The sequence below is a fragment of the Apteryx rowi genome, unplaced genomic scaffold, assembly GCF_003343035.1.
Source record: "Apteryx rowi isolate R43461 unplaced genomic scaffold, aptRow1 scaffold_363, whole genome shotgun sequence".
Classification (NCBI taxonomy): Eukaryota; Metazoa; Chordata; class Aves; order Apterygiformes; family Apterygidae; genus Apteryx; species Apteryx rowi.
Window position 1 is genome coordinate 382,742 of NW_020450119.1, and position 17,067 is coordinate 399,808.

A 17,067-nucleotide genomic window follows, 5' to 3' on the forward strand; every position below is an offset into this window, starting at 1 on the left:
GTGTTTTAAATTAAAGTAGATCTTGATTTATTCATAAGCCTGTTGCAGTGCCGAGATCCTTTAAAATGTGTCTGTAGTTCAGAGATGTAAGGGAAGAGTGTGAACCTCGAAGTCTGTTCTAACTCATCTATTCTGTGGCTACGTGGCTTTTAAAACAAACAAACAAAAAGCTATAGCAAAAGGCCTGAATCCTGAAAGAAAGACTTCTTGGGGCAAAAGGTTGACAGGTTTAAGCTTTAACACCATTTTATACTTTGGCCCAAGTCTGTCTAAACACAATGAGGAAAAGCGCCTTGAAAGATTGCATTTAAATATCTTTATAAAGTTTTAAAAAATTCATTACCATATTTGTGAAGAATGCAGAAAGTATCCATTTTTTTTTTGTCCAATAGAGAATTAAATATCCGGTTCTTGTTTTCTATCTGTACAGTTCTTGCACTGCATGTCTCCTATTAATTGCTCCATTACTTCGATGACTGTGGAATCAAATATAAATCCTAAGATAAATCTGTGATTTTTATGAAGACTGAAGCTCTGTCTCCAGGGCCAACAGTTCCTTCCCCAAGAATTAGGCAATCAGGCAGGAGGATTATGATAAGCAGAGCAGGTTTTTAATTTGCATTGCCGTAGTGTTGAGGAGCCAAATTTCGTGTATGCTAAGTGATACCTAAGTATATAACAAAATGTAGCCTCTGCTCTGAAGAGCTCAACATGGGTAATTATGCTTGGAGATGTTGTTTTCTCCGAATAACTTTTAGTATATTCTTTCAACAACGTTATGCTTATATCCCAGGGTTTTCTGCTGTTTTGAGTCATGTTTTATCTGGATCGTTCCTTTTTTTTTCTTCCCTCCCCCTTCCCTGTCAGCCTTGCTGTTGTTGAGTTTTTTCTATGCTGGTACAATCCTGACAATCAGCATATATTAGGCCTTTGAAGATGGCAGGTAGAATTTATAGGAGCAATTTGCTGAATCAAATGGGAAATCTGTGTCTGTTGTCATCTCCCAATTGAACTTGTAATGGTACCTATCCTCTGCAAACGAGGCTTTGTGCTATTGAATGCCGCAGCTCATTATCCCATCATTTTGGGAATGGTACAAATCTTTCCCTGTCTTTTAACCAGTGACTACAGAAGGACCCTAGGTCAAATGAGGCTCCTGACTTTTTAAGGTTGTTAAATCTGGTGGGAAGAATCCTATGCTTCCCCTGTAGCCTTGGGCAAAGCATTTATTTGTGCCTTAGATCCCAGTCTGTAAAGCAGGGATAGTAAGTAGTAAATCTTGACCATGTGTGTTGGGCAGGCAGAGTGTGTCTAAAATAGATGCACTAGATACCGTGCAGCACTTCCTTCTGTAGTAGCAATGATCACGTCAGCACCATATCACTATTAAAGAGATAAAAGATCATTTGGGGTCATTGAGTACGAATTGAGCCTGAAGTGTAGCTCTTAACTGGACATAGTTTGTAAGGCTATCTAGAGCAGTTTCTGGTATGCAGAGTGGCCACTGAATATCTGAAGGCAACATTTCCTGTGAAGTAATTGCAGAAAAGGGAGCTGGGAGAGCTGTCTGAATACACTGTCCATTCTTTGATAAAAATTGGGGACATCACAATTGTGCAAACTGGAAGGAAATGAGTTACTGTCACTTATGAATGAGGAGGGGAAGGCCGGGTATTTGTCTGGAGCTGCAAAGAGACATCAAAGGCTTCTAGGTCCCTGACTGCCTAGGGCATGATGACAGAAAAAAGACCAAAGTAACACATTACATTCATTTTCAGAGTATTTGCTTCGCAGTGTTTGGTTGACAGCATATTCATAAGGATCTGCAGCTATTCACCGCAGCCAACTGATTTGCTTTAGCAATGACCTTCAGGCTTTTACTTAATGTCTGTAAAGTGCTCTGAAAATGTGAAGGACGTGGTAATAACAAAAGTGCTAATAGCAAGGCAGGCTGCCGGCCCCTCCTTCCCCCACTGCCACCACTCCATTCAGTTCCCATGCCACCATTAAAAGACTGCAAGGCGAAGCTTTCCTCGGGGTTAGCCTTCTCATCTGAAAGCGCATGCCTTGTTATTCATTTAGGGGTTTTTTCTTCTTTTTTTTTCCCCCCTGAGTATCGGTGCTGCGTTCTCATTAGGGAAGCTGCCTGCAAAGGTGAAGGCCAGGAGACAAGTTCCCATGCTGTGTTTCTTGTTAGTAGTGTTCTTGTTTTAAGAGAGTCCCTAGGCTGATCCTTCATGTAAAGAGTGTCCTTCATTTGTCTCCCTTGTGGCTGGAGTCCTCCATCGCTTAGGGATCGCTGATATTTAATTTTTAATATAGTCAAAAGTTTGGGCTTCTGAAAATTAGTATTTAGAATATGCTTTATAAAAGATAAGAGCATGGGAAGAATCTAAGATTGTGCTTAAATTTGCTGCTGTTCGCTGTCTGACCTGACACTGTCTTGATATCGATTTTGGTTTCTGTATACAACAATCTCACTACAGAGGCCTATCTGATCCAACTGCCCTATCACCCTGTGGTCAGCAAGTATCTTACGGTAAGCATAAATACAGGCTGGGCTACACAGCCACTCGCAGAAACCTTCAAGGCCCTCCAAACTTTGTAGGAAGAAATAGTGTTGGAAAATCAGAAGGTGCCATTTCTCCCCTGGAGTATGTAAGTAACCAGTACGGTGGTGTCACTTTACAGGCCGTTGTGCTGCTAGAGGGAGGATCGTATCCCTCAAAGGTCGTCAGAAGATTCCTCGTGTGTTGCTGGAAGCCTCTACAGTAACATTTGCCCAGAGAACTTTTAGTGCCTTTATCTGGCTTTTGTACCATGTTTGATCTTCCAGGAATTCATCCTGTTTTGTTTAGCGATGGTATTCTGTCTAGAGGAGCATCGGTATGCCTGGCCTCTGTGGCATGAAGACTACTTCACTTCAGGGGGAAAAGGTGTTGATGCAGAATGTGGTCTGTACTCCATCCAAGATGTAGCTTTGCTTTCAGTGTACTGATTCTTTTGTATACACTCTGAAAAGTACAATTTTTTAGCACTAAAATGTAATCTGTGTAAAACATTCCACCTATTTTTCCTGCAGTTCTGCATAAATGACCCGATAAAGCCATGCCAGTGCTTTGTTTAATACCAGAAGAGTTGCACAATAGAAACTGTGATGTGGTGCAAAGGTACGAGTCATCATGGCGTGTTTTCTTCCTCAGGCTTCAAATGTCACAGAATATTAATAACATTAATCCAAACTGTTGAAGTTAAATGTTCTTACATCTGTGTCATAGTCTTGCTGAGCTGTGATAGTTTTTTGAGAAATCCACACCTTAAAAAGCTTCACAAAGAGCATTTTGCTCTGCCGTTATTTCAGGCCAACCAGTTGAGATTGTCCAAATGAAAGAGAACTGATCTGCTTGGAGGTGATGGCAAATGGAGTGAAAAGGAAAGACGAGGAGGGTACTGGGTGCAGCCTGCTGTATTGACCTCAAAAAGCTCACGGGCAGTATGACAGCTCCCACTGAAGGGTGTTGCTGAAGAGCTGGCAGGATGCAGTAAGAAGTCCATAGGCTGGATAGTGAAGCAAATGGAGAATTCTTGCAGACAGTGCTGGGTGAGTTGTGGAGAGGGTGTGGGTCGGAGGCAAGGGGGCTGCAGTGGTGGTACCCCTCGCTCCTACAGCTGCGGCTAGCGTCAGTGCTGTAAGAGGGGAGCAGTCTGTTAGGAGGGCTGAAGTCTTTTTTTTTTGTGGGCAGGGACTGGCTTGGAGGCGATACTGGTGTCTCTGCTGTGCCTGCCTGATCACGGCCTTTTGGCTAAAATAGCCCAATTATCAGCGGGGCAGCAGTGTTGAGCTTAGGCTATGGCTGAGCCAGCCAGGTCTGGCTCTCAGAGGCCTGTCTTTGTCCTGTTGTGTCCTGTATGGGAGTGAGAGGGCTCAAATGCATGCTTCCCCTTTTCCCTGTCACTCCCATTAGGGCTCTCCCTGTCCCTGTGAAACAAGTTCTTTTTTGGCAGTGTTGTCATGGGAGAGAGGAGTGAAAACTTTGACTATCTCAGGTCCTGCTGTTCTGCCCTGGCTTTACATGCGTGTGTCTGTAACACAAGTTTATTTTGATGCGTTCATTCACCATAGGGGTGTTGAAGGAAAGAAACTGAGGCCCAGTGCTCCGGCAGTGTGCATGGAGGGTGGGGGAAACACTCCTTAGACACCTTTAGACCTGGGTTGGGTGTCTAGGCTCCCTCTAGAGAGAGATGGGATGACCTGTCCTCTAAAAAAACCACCTTGGAGACTCTGGAGGGAATTTGGATAGCCCTTGTGAAGCAGGTGGCTGAAGCTGGGGACAAACCCCTGTTTTAGCCAACGAGAGAACTGTGTTTCTGCTGAGCCGGATGTTGTGTGAGTGGGCAGAAGTGTTGGGATATGGACCAAGCAATTCAGGGTGTGCTGTTGAGCAACATATGCCATATAATGACGTCAGAAGCAGGTGGTGGGTGTTGTGTCCCCAGAAATACAGTTTGAAGCAGCTCTGGAGAGCTTTTGTTATCAGCAGCCTCGGCCAAAACAAAAGAGGTAGGCTGTAAAACTGAGCGTTGCTGGTCTATGCTCATGGGGAGTTTGCACATACTTGAGGGCAGTTCTTGCTCTGTCTTGGTTGCATCCCTGCGGGGCTGGATCTAGGTGAGTGAGATAACTGTAGGCACCTTTGCTTGGTTGAGAGGTGCAGTGTGAGTGTTGGTAACATCTGGAAATCAGCTGGTGCTGGACAGTGAGTGGAGAACCCCACTCAGCATGTGCTGCCTGCTTACGAGTCAAATAGCAGGGCAAGTGTTCTTCCAGGTGGGTTTTGGATTTGTTCTCCATTTGCAGACTTCCTCACTGCTGTGATTGTTGTGGCTCTGTTCTGTGCTCTTCCTGAGCAGAAAAGAGCCAATATGAGGAGTGTGAATGCATGAAAATAGTTTTGAATCCGGTTGAACTGCTCTTTTCCTGGGAAAGCAGCACTCTCCACTCCCCCCTTTTGTGCTAATCTCATTTCTAATGCTATCTTTGATCTCCCTTACCAACCCCCAGTGTAAAAAGCAGGGGGCTAATGAGCACATTCTTCATTTTGGAACTGCTGTGACTGTGAGCTGATTTAAGCCAAATCAATAAACTGCTTCCTGGCTTCAGTTCTACCTTGCTGTGATGTTTGTCATCCTTTTTTGAAGGCCCTCAAACTTCACAGCATGAGTGAGATTTCAGGGAATGGAGACGATTGTTCTAGAAAAACAACAGAATTGGTCTAACGGGAAAACGATATTGCATTTATCTCCTTCTTCTGAAGTAAAGCATCAGTCCTGGATCAGAAAAAAGTGCTGCTCTCAGCAGAAGGAAATGGCCATTAATATCATATATCCATGCCAGAGCTCCACTGTGCAAATATAGGGGTCCAACTACCCATCAAGACGAGGGAGGAAGGGAACTGAGCCCATGTTGTGGTATGCTGGCATTGCTCAGCCAAAGGCATTTTCTGGTTCTTTTGCTGCCTGTGGCAGAAAGGGTTCTGCATTGAGCCCAGTCTGTTCTCAGAAACATTTCTGCAGGTAGTTACAGCCCAGAGCTCGTGCTAACAGGAGAGAGATTTTCCTGTGCTGAGGGCTACAATCCAGAAAGTCTGTCTTGGCTCTAAGGCCTCCCTGGTTAAAAGAGAAAGGAGCTACAGTGGGCCTGGTCACAGTTGGGGGCAGCATGTGGTTAAAAAAAGAGGGTGTCTTCAGCCAGTGGTTCCACACTTCTCATATTGGTTCATCTTGAGTTCTGACCAGCAAAGGGACTGCCAGGAGACAGAATAGCCGCCACAGACAAACCAGGACAGCAATGCTAAGCCCATCCTGAGGGCAGTGGTTACGCAGGATCACAAAGCAAGACACGTCTTCCAGCCCATGCTTGAGAGAAGAGAGGAGGAAGCCGCTATGTAAGGGTTGGGTAAGGTCTCCTGTAACGGTGGGAGGGTCAGGAGTGACATTCAAGCTCTAAGTGAATTGCTTTGCTAAATTGGTTATTAAATATAAAAAGGAATGCGTGAGCTAGCGGTGAGAAGGAGAATGTTTGTGAGAAGGATGTTAGGTTTAAAAGAAACCTCACTGCATATTTAATAATTCAAGAAATTGAAATTGAGAACTGTGAGCACAAATGACAGAAAACTCTGGGCGCTTACTGTCTGTATTATTGCATGCATGCACTGGGCAACATTTGGGACTTACTCCCATATACGCTAACCTCAAGAAAAAAGGGGATACAATTTTTTGAAGAAATGCAATGATGTTTTATTTTTTTAGAAAATAAATAAGTCAGAAATTTACAATACATAATTCCAGTATTATGTAACACTATAGGGGAGATATGGTCTCTTCTTGGATGTCAGACCAGGTTTGGAACATCCTGTCTCTGATACCTACTTGGAGCTCTCTTTCATAGCAGCACTTCATAATGCATTCATTAATGCAGTTTCTGCGTATAACAGTTTTCATGTAACAACCACTGTGTGCTATAGGATTGCCATAATTAAGCTCACTTTTCCAGAAAGGACAGAAGCCTGAAAAAAAAATTTGCGGGTGGAAGGGGGAATCTGATTAGGTTCCATTACAGAGCAGCACTTGAAATTTAAGGTGGGGGCAGCAGTTGCTATGGTCAGGGACACCTCCCTTCTAGCATTGACTCAAATTAAGGGCAAAGGTTTCAATAACCAAAAGATACAGGCACCTTTTCTAACCATGTTCTCACCTGTTTCTCTTCTACAGGTGGCTTTAAAGACACCCTACCTTCTGGGGCTCTATAAAGCGGCAACAAAAGGTAGCTGGAACAGCCAAATACATTGAAGGTCTTTCTTAGTGCCAGGGGATGTGGGTTGATGGTGCTAGGACACATAATACAGTAGCCACAAATCTACTCCACTGCAGGTTGAGGTTGGGATTTTTTTTCCCCATTTCTCTTCAGCAGTGTTTAGCATTTTCCCCTTGACCAATCTGGAAGTTGGACATATCCTTCCAGTTAATTCCTTCTGAGTGAGAACATGCTGTGCCAAAGCTGTTCAGTGCAAAAGAAAACAGGTGAGAGGACAGTGTTTGAGCTGTACAGAGAAAGGAGGCAGTGATGCAAGACCTGCACTCACCATGCAGGGCTTACCTGTCCTAGAATGTGGCAGTGTAACAGAAGGCTTAGAGGAGCCTACCCTTTTTCTGTTGCAAGATAAGACCAAATTATTGGGAACCTGGACCTCCAAGTGCGTTCTGTGGAAGATTTTGTGTTAATGAAGTGAGACAGCAGCAAATATGTGCTAGGACTAAAAGATGCTGACAACCACTTCCCCTTTGAAGTCATATGTGTACCTTGTGGCTGGGCCATTTCCCTTCAGCATTAGACTGTGGAATGAGACTTTCATTTTATGCTATTGAAGGGGAAAAACTGCTGTAATTAGAGCTGGACATTCTTTATGAAGAAATGGGAAATGACTAAAGATTTTGGGGGAAGATGTGTGCAGTACTCCTGTACCTGGAGAGCAAATAGCAAAAGGGGCAGTGTGAAGTCTTCCCCTGAAGGTGCTAAAGAACATAGGTATTTCAGGAGTTCGGCTTTCCCAGGAGCAAGAAATAGATGTTATGGCTCACGGCTGAGCCTCTGTTGTCATTAATTGGGAGGGCAGCACACAAAAGCTTCAGGAGGACTGCTATGCTTTCTGCTATTTGAATAGCTAATTCAATGTGTTTTCTTCAGAGCTGTGCTCAACCTTCTGTCTAAGGAAATCTTAAGGGCACTATATCTGGATGGCTTTTTATTTGGGCAACAAAGTATTTTCGAACAATTTAGGAATTTTGGTAAAGCTTGTTATGTGAAGGCTAGAATATGAAGCTAATTTAGCTTTGCTGGAAAAATGTTTCAGGGAAGCTTTAAAAATGTCTGATTGCTGTAGGTAAGAATTCTGCAAGTGTTCTTGCGGTAGCTGGAACAAGTGATGGGCTTCTCAGAATCCTTCTGGTATGTCCTGTACAGCCTACAGAGCCACCTGAAGACTAACTGGGTCTTCAGGAGGTGTCAGATCCAGCTCTGAGAACTTGCCTGAAGGCTACTACCAGAGTCATGAAGTTAGACTTAGCAGTGAGAAATAGCTGCAAGGGATTGGGAGGAGGTTAAAAAGAAAGAAAAGCAACCATGCTGGTAATGCACATTTCCTCAGAAGGAAATGTTGTTTTATGTTGTGTGGATGCCAACACACTGAAACTGTCATCATCTGTCTGTGGTGGTGGTGGTGGGACGGGGAACGACCATTTAAAAAGCCAACATTGTTTGGTTGTGCAAGGAGGTGGTATGCTGACAAAAAAAAATGGTATGAGGTTCTATCAAACTGACCTTTCCACCTACAAACAGAGGCTGTGTCTGCATTAGCAAGTAGTGTCACCAGTAGGAATGGCGCTTTAGAGCAAAACAATTTTTGCTGAAGACCTGATACCCATGCTATATGTATTTCAGGAGGGTTTAGCCTAGGCTAGCTCTCAGTTAGTTGGAACAATTAGGTGGGCTACTGGAGAATGTTTTTCAGTTAAATTTCATTCAAAGGGATCTAGCTCAAAGACTACCCTGTGATGTGAACAGAAGTGCATGATGAACTGTCAGGAAACTTGCCCTGAAAACTGAACTCTGGATCCATACTAAATGCTAATGCAGATGCTGCTATCAATTCTAACGACTAGCTTGCCTTCAGTCACAGGCCCTGCTGAAACACCTCAGTGCTAAGGCTATGGAAGGCAAGGAGAGTAAAGCATTCTCTGAAGGGTGAGCCCTTCAGACTACTTCTCTCCAATATCTAGGATAATAAAGTAAGTAGTAAATTCCTGAAGGATTTCAGGAGTTTCCCAGGGTGGAAAGGGATAGTATYGTGACAACAGGCCCACTTCTGCTGGTCTTTAACGTCACTATATACCTCCATAAACATCCTTTTTGAAGTGGAACAGCAAGTACGGGAAGCATATCTCAAAATCTGCTTTCTTCAATCTCGACTGCTGCCTCAGCCCCTGAGGGCTCAGCCATGGCTATTGTAAGCCTTGACACCTCTGCTACTGGGATCTTTTCTTCCAGTTGTTCTGCAGAGCCTTGTTCTTCCTCAGTAGTGCTCAGAACAGCTTCCTTCTCAATCTCTGGCTCTCCGGGAAAGACTGCTTTTGCATAGTTCTTCACCACCTCCTGCACCTCCATATTCAGACTTTTCAATTTCTCCTTGTACTCCATCAGTGCCTCCTGCTGGAGCTGCAAACAGAAACCCCAAATCATTTTCCAACCACTGAAGCTAAGGAGAGTTCAGGTTGAGAATGCTAAGAATGCTATAAAAAACCTGTTCTGAGAGAGGCCAGTATGATGAAATGTTAGTAGTTTGCTGTTTCAGTCTCAACCCTATATTGCATGACTTGTCTCCATGCCCCAGGCAACACCTTTGGCTTCACTGAAGATGAAGCTGGGGGGGGGTGGGTGGGCAGGGGGCAACTTGCTGATTTACATTATTTTGAGTTGCACTGAAGTTTGAGAGATGAATTAAGACTGCATGTTCACTTCACATCAACCTTGAAAGCATCTCTGCGAGTGTTATGAGAGTTTGAGTAACCCAGAAATGAAACTCATCTCCTTCAAGGGCGTGGTTCCATCACACTTTAAATTTAGGTGTTTTTGTAGGATTAGGTACGTAGGAGCGCAGCAGCACTTCTGACTTAGATCTGTGTAGGTTCCTGTAGAACCACCCTCTAAGCCATTCAATTTCTCAGTGTACTGAGCAGTGGGTGTCTGAAGTGTTTATGTGGGGAGGATGAGTGTACCATTAATTAAAGAAGTCACAAGGAAGACTGATCCCCTGTAGTGTTTTGGATCTACTGTACTGCATAACAGCATTGAACCTGAGATGCATTTTTGCCTTTACCTGGCTTTCCTTCTCCTTAATTTTTTTCAGATTATCCATCTGCTTCTCTTCCAGTTTCTGTTGACACCTGGCTGTCCTTTCTGTCACCTTTAAAAACAGATTAAAAAAAAACCGCTCAAAGTTTAAGTTTTATAAGCAAATGCTTAGCTATCCCAAGCTTATAACAGCAAGACACAGGGTTGTAAAGTGCATGCCAAAGTATCTTCCTTACCCACAGCTCTGAACAACTTCTGCTGGCTCCATTATTTGTGTAGTGCTCATGACCCTGAACTCAAGTGCTAGGGAAGCACTGCAAGACACACACACACACACACGCACGTGCATGCACACACACACGGTCTGTTCTGGGGTAAAGATGAGATACTTACAATTCTCTCCCCTTCTGCAAAGCTTCGCACATAATTAAATTAATGTGGGGGTTACACTGCTAATTATATGTACTTAAAAAAAAAAATCCCTGAATTAGAAATGTAATATATCCTGGAGAGTTCTCTTCTGCATTGCATCTCTTGTCAGCTAGGAGGACTGACAAAACCCTGATGGACCTGTGTTATCTTAAAAAGGACAGCAGCTGTCTTCAGCTGCAGTTTGGCTGTCTGAAGTACATGCTCGGAGTCCTTGACGCAGTAGCAATTTAATAGAATTTAAATACCTCAAAGAACTCAAGTTCTGTCTATGACACATGCTGATGACGTACGTGGGACACCTCCCCTTTGGAGAAGACAGAGATGCTATGGTAGATTGTTGTCACACTAGAACTTACCAGTTTGATTGTTTGCACTACTTCCTGAATGTGAGAGTTATTAATTTCTTTCTTTAACCTTTAAAGATAAAAAAGGTATAAAAAGTTAAAATCCATGCGTTATCTTTATAGAAAACCTGTTTATCAATACTGATAAAGTGCCATACCGTAAGACAGGACTGCTAGTGCCCACACAGAGACAGGTGTACTTACACTCGCTTAATGTCCTCCCACATAAAGAAATTACTGTAATTTTAGGAATGGACAAATAAACAACATTCAAACTTGATTGAGGCATAAGCCAAATAAATAACTGGGTGTAAAATTATATTTTTTCAGTTTAACAAACATCAAAAGGACCTTGCTATGAGCAGGAATATCAAAAGAGGTAGTGTGCCCTCTTATGTACCCTTAAATACTTGAAGCTATTACAACTGGTAGTGATATACTGATTCATAGCATGCAGTGGTTGAGTGCACAAGCCCAATAGCAGAATATTTATTTTTATAACAAATTAAAGGGGAGAGAAAAATGCAGTTATTACATGCCTAAACATAGCCTCCTAACTGAGAGGGTTGCTGAAAATGATTGCAAACAGACTCTAGAGAGGATAGGGAAGACCTAGCTTTGATTCTAAGGAGAGATAGATGCCCATCAAGGTCTAAGGGTAAGCACAAAATTTGGAAATGCTCTTAGATATCTGCTGAAGTGGCTGGGAGATGCTTTGTCACTTCAGCAAGTAAGAAGCTAAGAAAAGTAAAAGAGCCAAAGAGGACAGATGCCATTGGGAGGGTCATCTTCCAGGTACAGTTTGTCCATCTGTAATGGCCTCTCCCTGTATTTCCACATGAGCTCCTATTCCCTGCAGGGTCAGGATTTCAAAGGCTCAACTCCTCTCAGGCTTTTGAAAAGTCCAATGAGTAAAACTGATCTTGCAGACTGCCTTACACAAAAAATTACAACCAGGGAGAACGCTCTGGAAGCCACTGTCAGCAGAGCCTGCAGGGCTGACATTATCGCTGCAGCTAGGGAGCTGAGCCTTGGCTTCACTGCATCTGTTCCTATGCACTGGAATGCAATGGAAACAAAGCACTATGCCAGGAGTGAGGGTAAGCAAGCATATCTTCCCTGATTTCTGTATGTATGCCATGACCTGTTTGGCTGCTTTAAAAAGTTTCCCAATGATGACGGAGACTGTGGTGTAGCGCTGCTCCCTGCCTGGAACAGCACTGCTAGTGCTCTGCATAGACAAAGCCCAGCAACATCTACTCCAGTACCTCTCCTGAGCAGCCTTGTCACTAGTGTTTCTCATCATGGTTTGGATTCGGTCCACCCTCTTTGCCTCCAGCTTCTTCTTAATCTCTTTAATATTGCTGTGGAGAGAAAAGTGTGCTGTGAGAGACAGAACTGATTACAAATCCCACATACTGAAGCAGCACTGTTAGCACCCCACATTTTGCTTCCTGGTCATAAGAACTTAATAATGGCCGTCAGACTGGTGCCCATCCGTCTTTTGTCCTGCCACCAACAGTAGCTGGAAGCAGATGCTTAAAGGAAGTGTAAGTAACAGAGCAAGTATTCCTTAGGAGGAAGAGGAGTAACCTCTTTCCCTCCTACACCTTATCTGTTTCTCACCTATTCTCCAGTTTCTATACATTTATCTTCCATGAATGTCCCACAAACCTCCAGAATTTCACTCTACTTTGGACCCCATAGCAAGGAACTTCACAATTATACACTGTGTGGAAAAACTACTACCTGAGAATTTCACTGGGTGCAACATATTTCTTCTGTTGCAAGAAACAGTGAGTAATCACTTTCTTATGCTTCTTTTCCATACTGTTCATGATTTTGAAGACTTCTGTCACACCCCCCTTGATCATCTGTTCTCCAAGCTATGAGTCCTGTTTAATTTCATTTTGTGCAGAAATTATTCCATACTGCTGATTATCCTTCCCATCCCCTCTTGCTGTTTCAAAGGTTTTTTGTTTGAGATAGATAGCATATTGAAAAGGTGAGTGCGCCATGGGTATATAAAGTGGGATAGTGCTGACTTTGTATCTTTTTTACCCCTCAATTTTTTCCCCCACAGAATTCCTAAAATTCTATTTGCCACTTTGGCCACTGCAGTGCTGTGAATGATGTTTTCAGAGAAGTGCCCACAGCAGTTCAAGATCTCATTCCTGAGTGACAACAGCTCACCCCCGTGTACAGATGAGTTAGGGTTGTTTTTTTCCCCTCATATACATTATTTTGTATTTGTATTTTTTGTATTTGTCTGACACTGAATTTATCTGCCATTTTATTGCCCATTACTCAAGATCTTTGGATCTTTCTGCAGCTCTTCAGCCAGCTGTAGATTTGACTGTCCTAAATGACTTCCTCTTGTCAGCAAACCATCACCTAGCTACTCGGTCTGTTTTTCCTAGCCTTGCACGAATATGCTGAATAGCAGCGAGAAATAGAGACTCTGTCTTGACAGAGCACATGAAAAGAGGAAGCTTTGTCTGACTTAGCAACTAAAGGCCAAGAGACAATTTAACAGTAAAAAGGAATGAGAGAGGATTTCAGCTTCAGGACGATGTTAGTGCAAGAACTAGATATATGCCTGCTAGAAATTAGTGAATTGATTCTACCAATTTATTCAAGCGCTGAAGCCATGATGGTCAGTTCATTAAAAAGACTGAGCTGATCAGTGCCTGGAAGGGATTATGCGGTGTACCGACTACAACAGATCGAGATGACACCCAGTGACCAGCATTCTCATTTCCTATCTTTCTGGATTAGTCAGTCGTGGCTACTTATAACAGCTCGAATACTAGTTCCTTGGAGCAGGAATACCGTTCTGGAGGTCACGATACTAGAGCTGCCATTATGTACATGTGTACATATGTGCGTGTGTTTCCCTGACAAATCATGTCACATCTCTGTGCCTCAACTTCTCACTTGAGTAAAGGAAATACTTCTCTTCCCTACCTCTTTGCCTCTTTCTCTTGTATTCACTCACTGCAGTACAGTGCCCTGATATCTCCTAACAGGAAATGCTATCCCAAGTAAGAACTATGCATTATTACTTCATTATTCAAATACGCAGCTTACCTTTCTGACGACTCCTTCAGTGACTTCAGCTCAGCTGTCTGCTTCTCTTTGGCTAACTCGATTATCTTGGTAACTTGCTGTTCAAAGGATCAAAACAAGATCAAAAGCAAACCAAGATGAGACACAGCACACCATCAGTGTTTAATTACCACCAGATTCAGCTTCATCCCACCCTGCACTGAATTCCAGTGGCCAGCTGATCCATGTGGCTTTGTGCAAACCTGTGCACCATGTCAGCAAGTTATGACATGCACACAGATCAGACCATACTAGTGGACAGATTGCACCAAGGCTCCAGAAGCAGCCCTGTGAGCCATGTCACACCTCTTGATTATGCTTACGGACAGTCTCCTAGTTCTCTGTGTGAGAGGCAGCAACAGATTCACTGTACCTGTGGGCAGATGGGAATGAACAGTGGCGCCTACCTTATAAAGAACAGAGGCTAGTAAGATGATGGGCCTTCTATCCTGTGGAAACAATGCCACGAGGACATATGGTTGTCTTGAAAGGGGCCCACAGCTGTACCGTGGCATGTGTGTTCAGTTTTCTTTCTCACGTGGCATCTCACTGGCAGAGTAATTATCAGTGTAGTGAGAGCTCTCTGCACTGCTGCCTGCTGAAAGACAGCCTGGAAGAAAGAATCCTGACTACAGGGCTAAGTGCTGTGCAGTGAGAACTCAGCTTTTGATTTCCTTTCTGGAGCCCTGCTCACTAGATCTCACAATCTTTGACAGAGTTCCGAGACAGGAAAGTTTTATTCCTTTGGTTTCTTTGTCTGGTAATAAGCATGGTTTCCAGGTAAGCTAGTTGTCAAGAGGCAGTTGGTTTCCATCTGGGTCAGTATGGGATAGACCAGTCAGTCTTGCAGAAAGCTTGCAAGGTGCTTGTCAAGCCAAACTGCACCAGGGAGCCTAAGATTTAAGGCATATGATGCAAATTCCTCTGCCAAACTATGATGGGAAAAGGCCTCTGAATCCTGGAATCATCCTCCTTTCATTGGAATGGATGATGTATCCCATGTTTATCATCAGCATCTATGGACTGGAATTTGTTCCAGACATTATTGTGTTTTTTTCTATTGTTTGCTCAAAGTAGGGGTCTGAGAGCGTAGGAAACACTGACACACTTGTAGGACTGGCTGTCCGGCAACACCTTATGTGGGCACCTACTTCAACTTCCACTAAGTCAAACAAGAAAGCTCTTTCCAGCTTCCAAGAGGAATGAGATCGAGCCCTACTGTCAGTGCTAAGGGGTGCACCTAGGAGTACCGTCCCTCTCAAGGCTTTCAGTTTATTAGCACTGATGTAGCAATGGCAAGTACTGAACTTTGTGGGGCAGCTCCATTCCCATGCATCACCTGTCCTGGTTGAATGACAGCAGTGAGCGTGGCCGTGCTAAGGTATGCTTGTGACACACTGATGGTTGCCACTGGTGAACCTGCAAGATGTGTGTCACCCTAGCTCTGACTACAGCTTCTAATAAGCAGCTGTGAGAAGCATGGTGCAGCTTGATGTACCCATGCTCCTAGACAACTGGCACGTGGCAGCATACAAAGCTACTAAATGCTGCGTGAACTGCAAGCTGAGCTGTCAGAAGAGTTTAAGCAGGTGGAGTTTGATGCGTTCCAGGCAGTGCTTCTCAAGCTTTTTCAAGCTGCAGACCCTTAAAAATATTTCTGATGGATTTTTGTGGCCTCTGGTCTAACAAATAAGCATCACTGCCAATAGACATTCTCCTCTTAACCATCTCGCATGGACCTGACAATTGCTCTGGGGGTGTTTTCTGCCTGACTTGTGGCCACATTTCTGAGCTCAGTTTCATTGAAGAGGAACCTGGTTTTCAGGCTGTCCTTGTAGGGCACTCCTATGCTCTCTCTGCTGTGGACACGTGCAGTCCTTACCTCTGTGGCATGTTGCTCTTTCTTTTTTCGAATCCCATCATGGTGTTCCTCCCCTAGTTGGATGAGGTCCATCTCCAGCCTGTCCCTCAGCTCCAGAACTCGGCTATCAATGCTTTCTGCTGTTTCTACAGGATTTGCCCATGTACCAAGGTCATCTGTTGTCATACTCCTGCAGAACAGATACAGCAGCTGTACTGCTTCTAGAGGTGCTGATACATTCCTGACCTTCCCACCCATCTCTCAACGGGAGCGTCTGATGCTCTACAAACCCAGGGAGATGTTCCATGCCCATTCCATGCCCCTCTCAGAGAAGGGAAGCATGTTGCTCGCACATGTTTCTCTGAAGAAGGCCCCCTCCTTGAGCTTGGGAAGTGACCCACAAGTCAGCTAGCCCTGCTGGAAACCTGTGCTGTATTTACCTCTTCTTCTTCTGGGTTTTCCCAGGGTATATCATCCTTTTCTTGCCTCCATGGCATATAGGCTCTGAAAAGAGGGCAGAATATCTCTGCAGCAGCTCATCCTTGCGTTTGCTTCCTCTCCGCTCTAGCTCCTTCAGTTCCTTCTCCTGCTTCTTCAGCAGCTTCAGAAAGAGCTTCATCTGCTGCAGTTCTTCAAGGCTGGCTGTCTGCGGCTCTAAAATAGAATACAAAGACAGGCTATCTTTTCTCACCCAGTGTTTCTCACACTGCTGTGATGCTTTTTGGGGTCAGACAGGTTTTTTCAGAACTGCCATCACTCAGACTTCCTTCCTCTTTTCAGCATTACACACAGTTCAGTTCAGCTACTGGTGGATGTCTGGCTTAGGGAGAGCCAGAAAAATTACAGCATTTTGGTATTTTAGCCAGAGGCAGACACACTCGTAATGTGTCAAACACATTGTGACACTTGCCAAATTACAAGGAGAGGTGCTTTGATCTTTTCTAGTTTTAACGGCTATTGCCTCAGTTGTGGAGAAGGAATGAAAGGGCTTTTCAAGTAGATGAAAATCTGGGGGGAAGGATTCCTGTGAACTGCTACTGGAGAACTTGTTATCTGGCAGTAGCAAGTGAGTAAGATGTGGTTATCTGTGGCTGAAAGGCCACAGGGAGTTATCTTTTCAAGGGAAGTAACTTTTTTTCTTGGTTTGGAATGTATAAAAATTAACGGAACTTGTGGGTGTGGCTGCAACACAATGCTGTGTTGTGCAGGGTCAACTACTTCTAAAATGCTCACAGCAAGGAAATTCAAGCCTACAGCTCAAAAGCAAGTCAGTAACTTGTCTAGATTTTAAAACCAGAGCCTGCTATGCATCCTAATTATGTGATGCTTCTTGCAAGAATACATATTTTATGTAATCATAGTTCTATCATGGGGAACATTTTTATTTATGAATAGCTTAAAAAAAAGATTGCTGC

General features: G+C 43.8%; 1 protein-coding gene across 2 annotated transcripts in view; it reads right to left on the reverse strand.

The window, feature by feature from the left end:
* Nucleotides 1-6,278: 6,278 nt before the first annotated feature.
* Nucleotides 6,279-17,067, reverse strand: part of PLCB2 (phospholipase C beta 2) — a 50,627-nt gene continuing 39,838 nt past the window's right edge. For both annotated transcript variants that reach the window (XM_026073165.1, XM_026073166.1), the window contains 7 exons: nucleotides 16,093-16,306; nucleotides 15,674-15,842; nucleotides 13,774-13,850; nucleotides 11,952-12,047; nucleotides 10,696-10,753; nucleotides 9,933-10,019; nucleotides 6,279-9,271 (listed from right to left, as the gene is read on the reverse strand). In XM_026073165.1, the coding sequence (XP_025928950.1) occupies nucleotides 8,999-9,271; nucleotides 9,933-10,019; nucleotides 10,696-10,753; nucleotides 11,952-12,047; nucleotides 13,774-13,850; nucleotides 15,674-15,842; nucleotides 16,093-16,306 (974 nt within the window). In that variant the 3' untranslated portion in view covers nucleotides 6,279-8,998. The remainder of the gene's footprint in view (nucleotides 9,272-9,932; nucleotides 10,020-10,695; nucleotides 10,754-11,951; nucleotides 12,048-13,773; nucleotides 13,851-15,673; nucleotides 15,843-16,092; nucleotides 16,307-17,067) is intronic.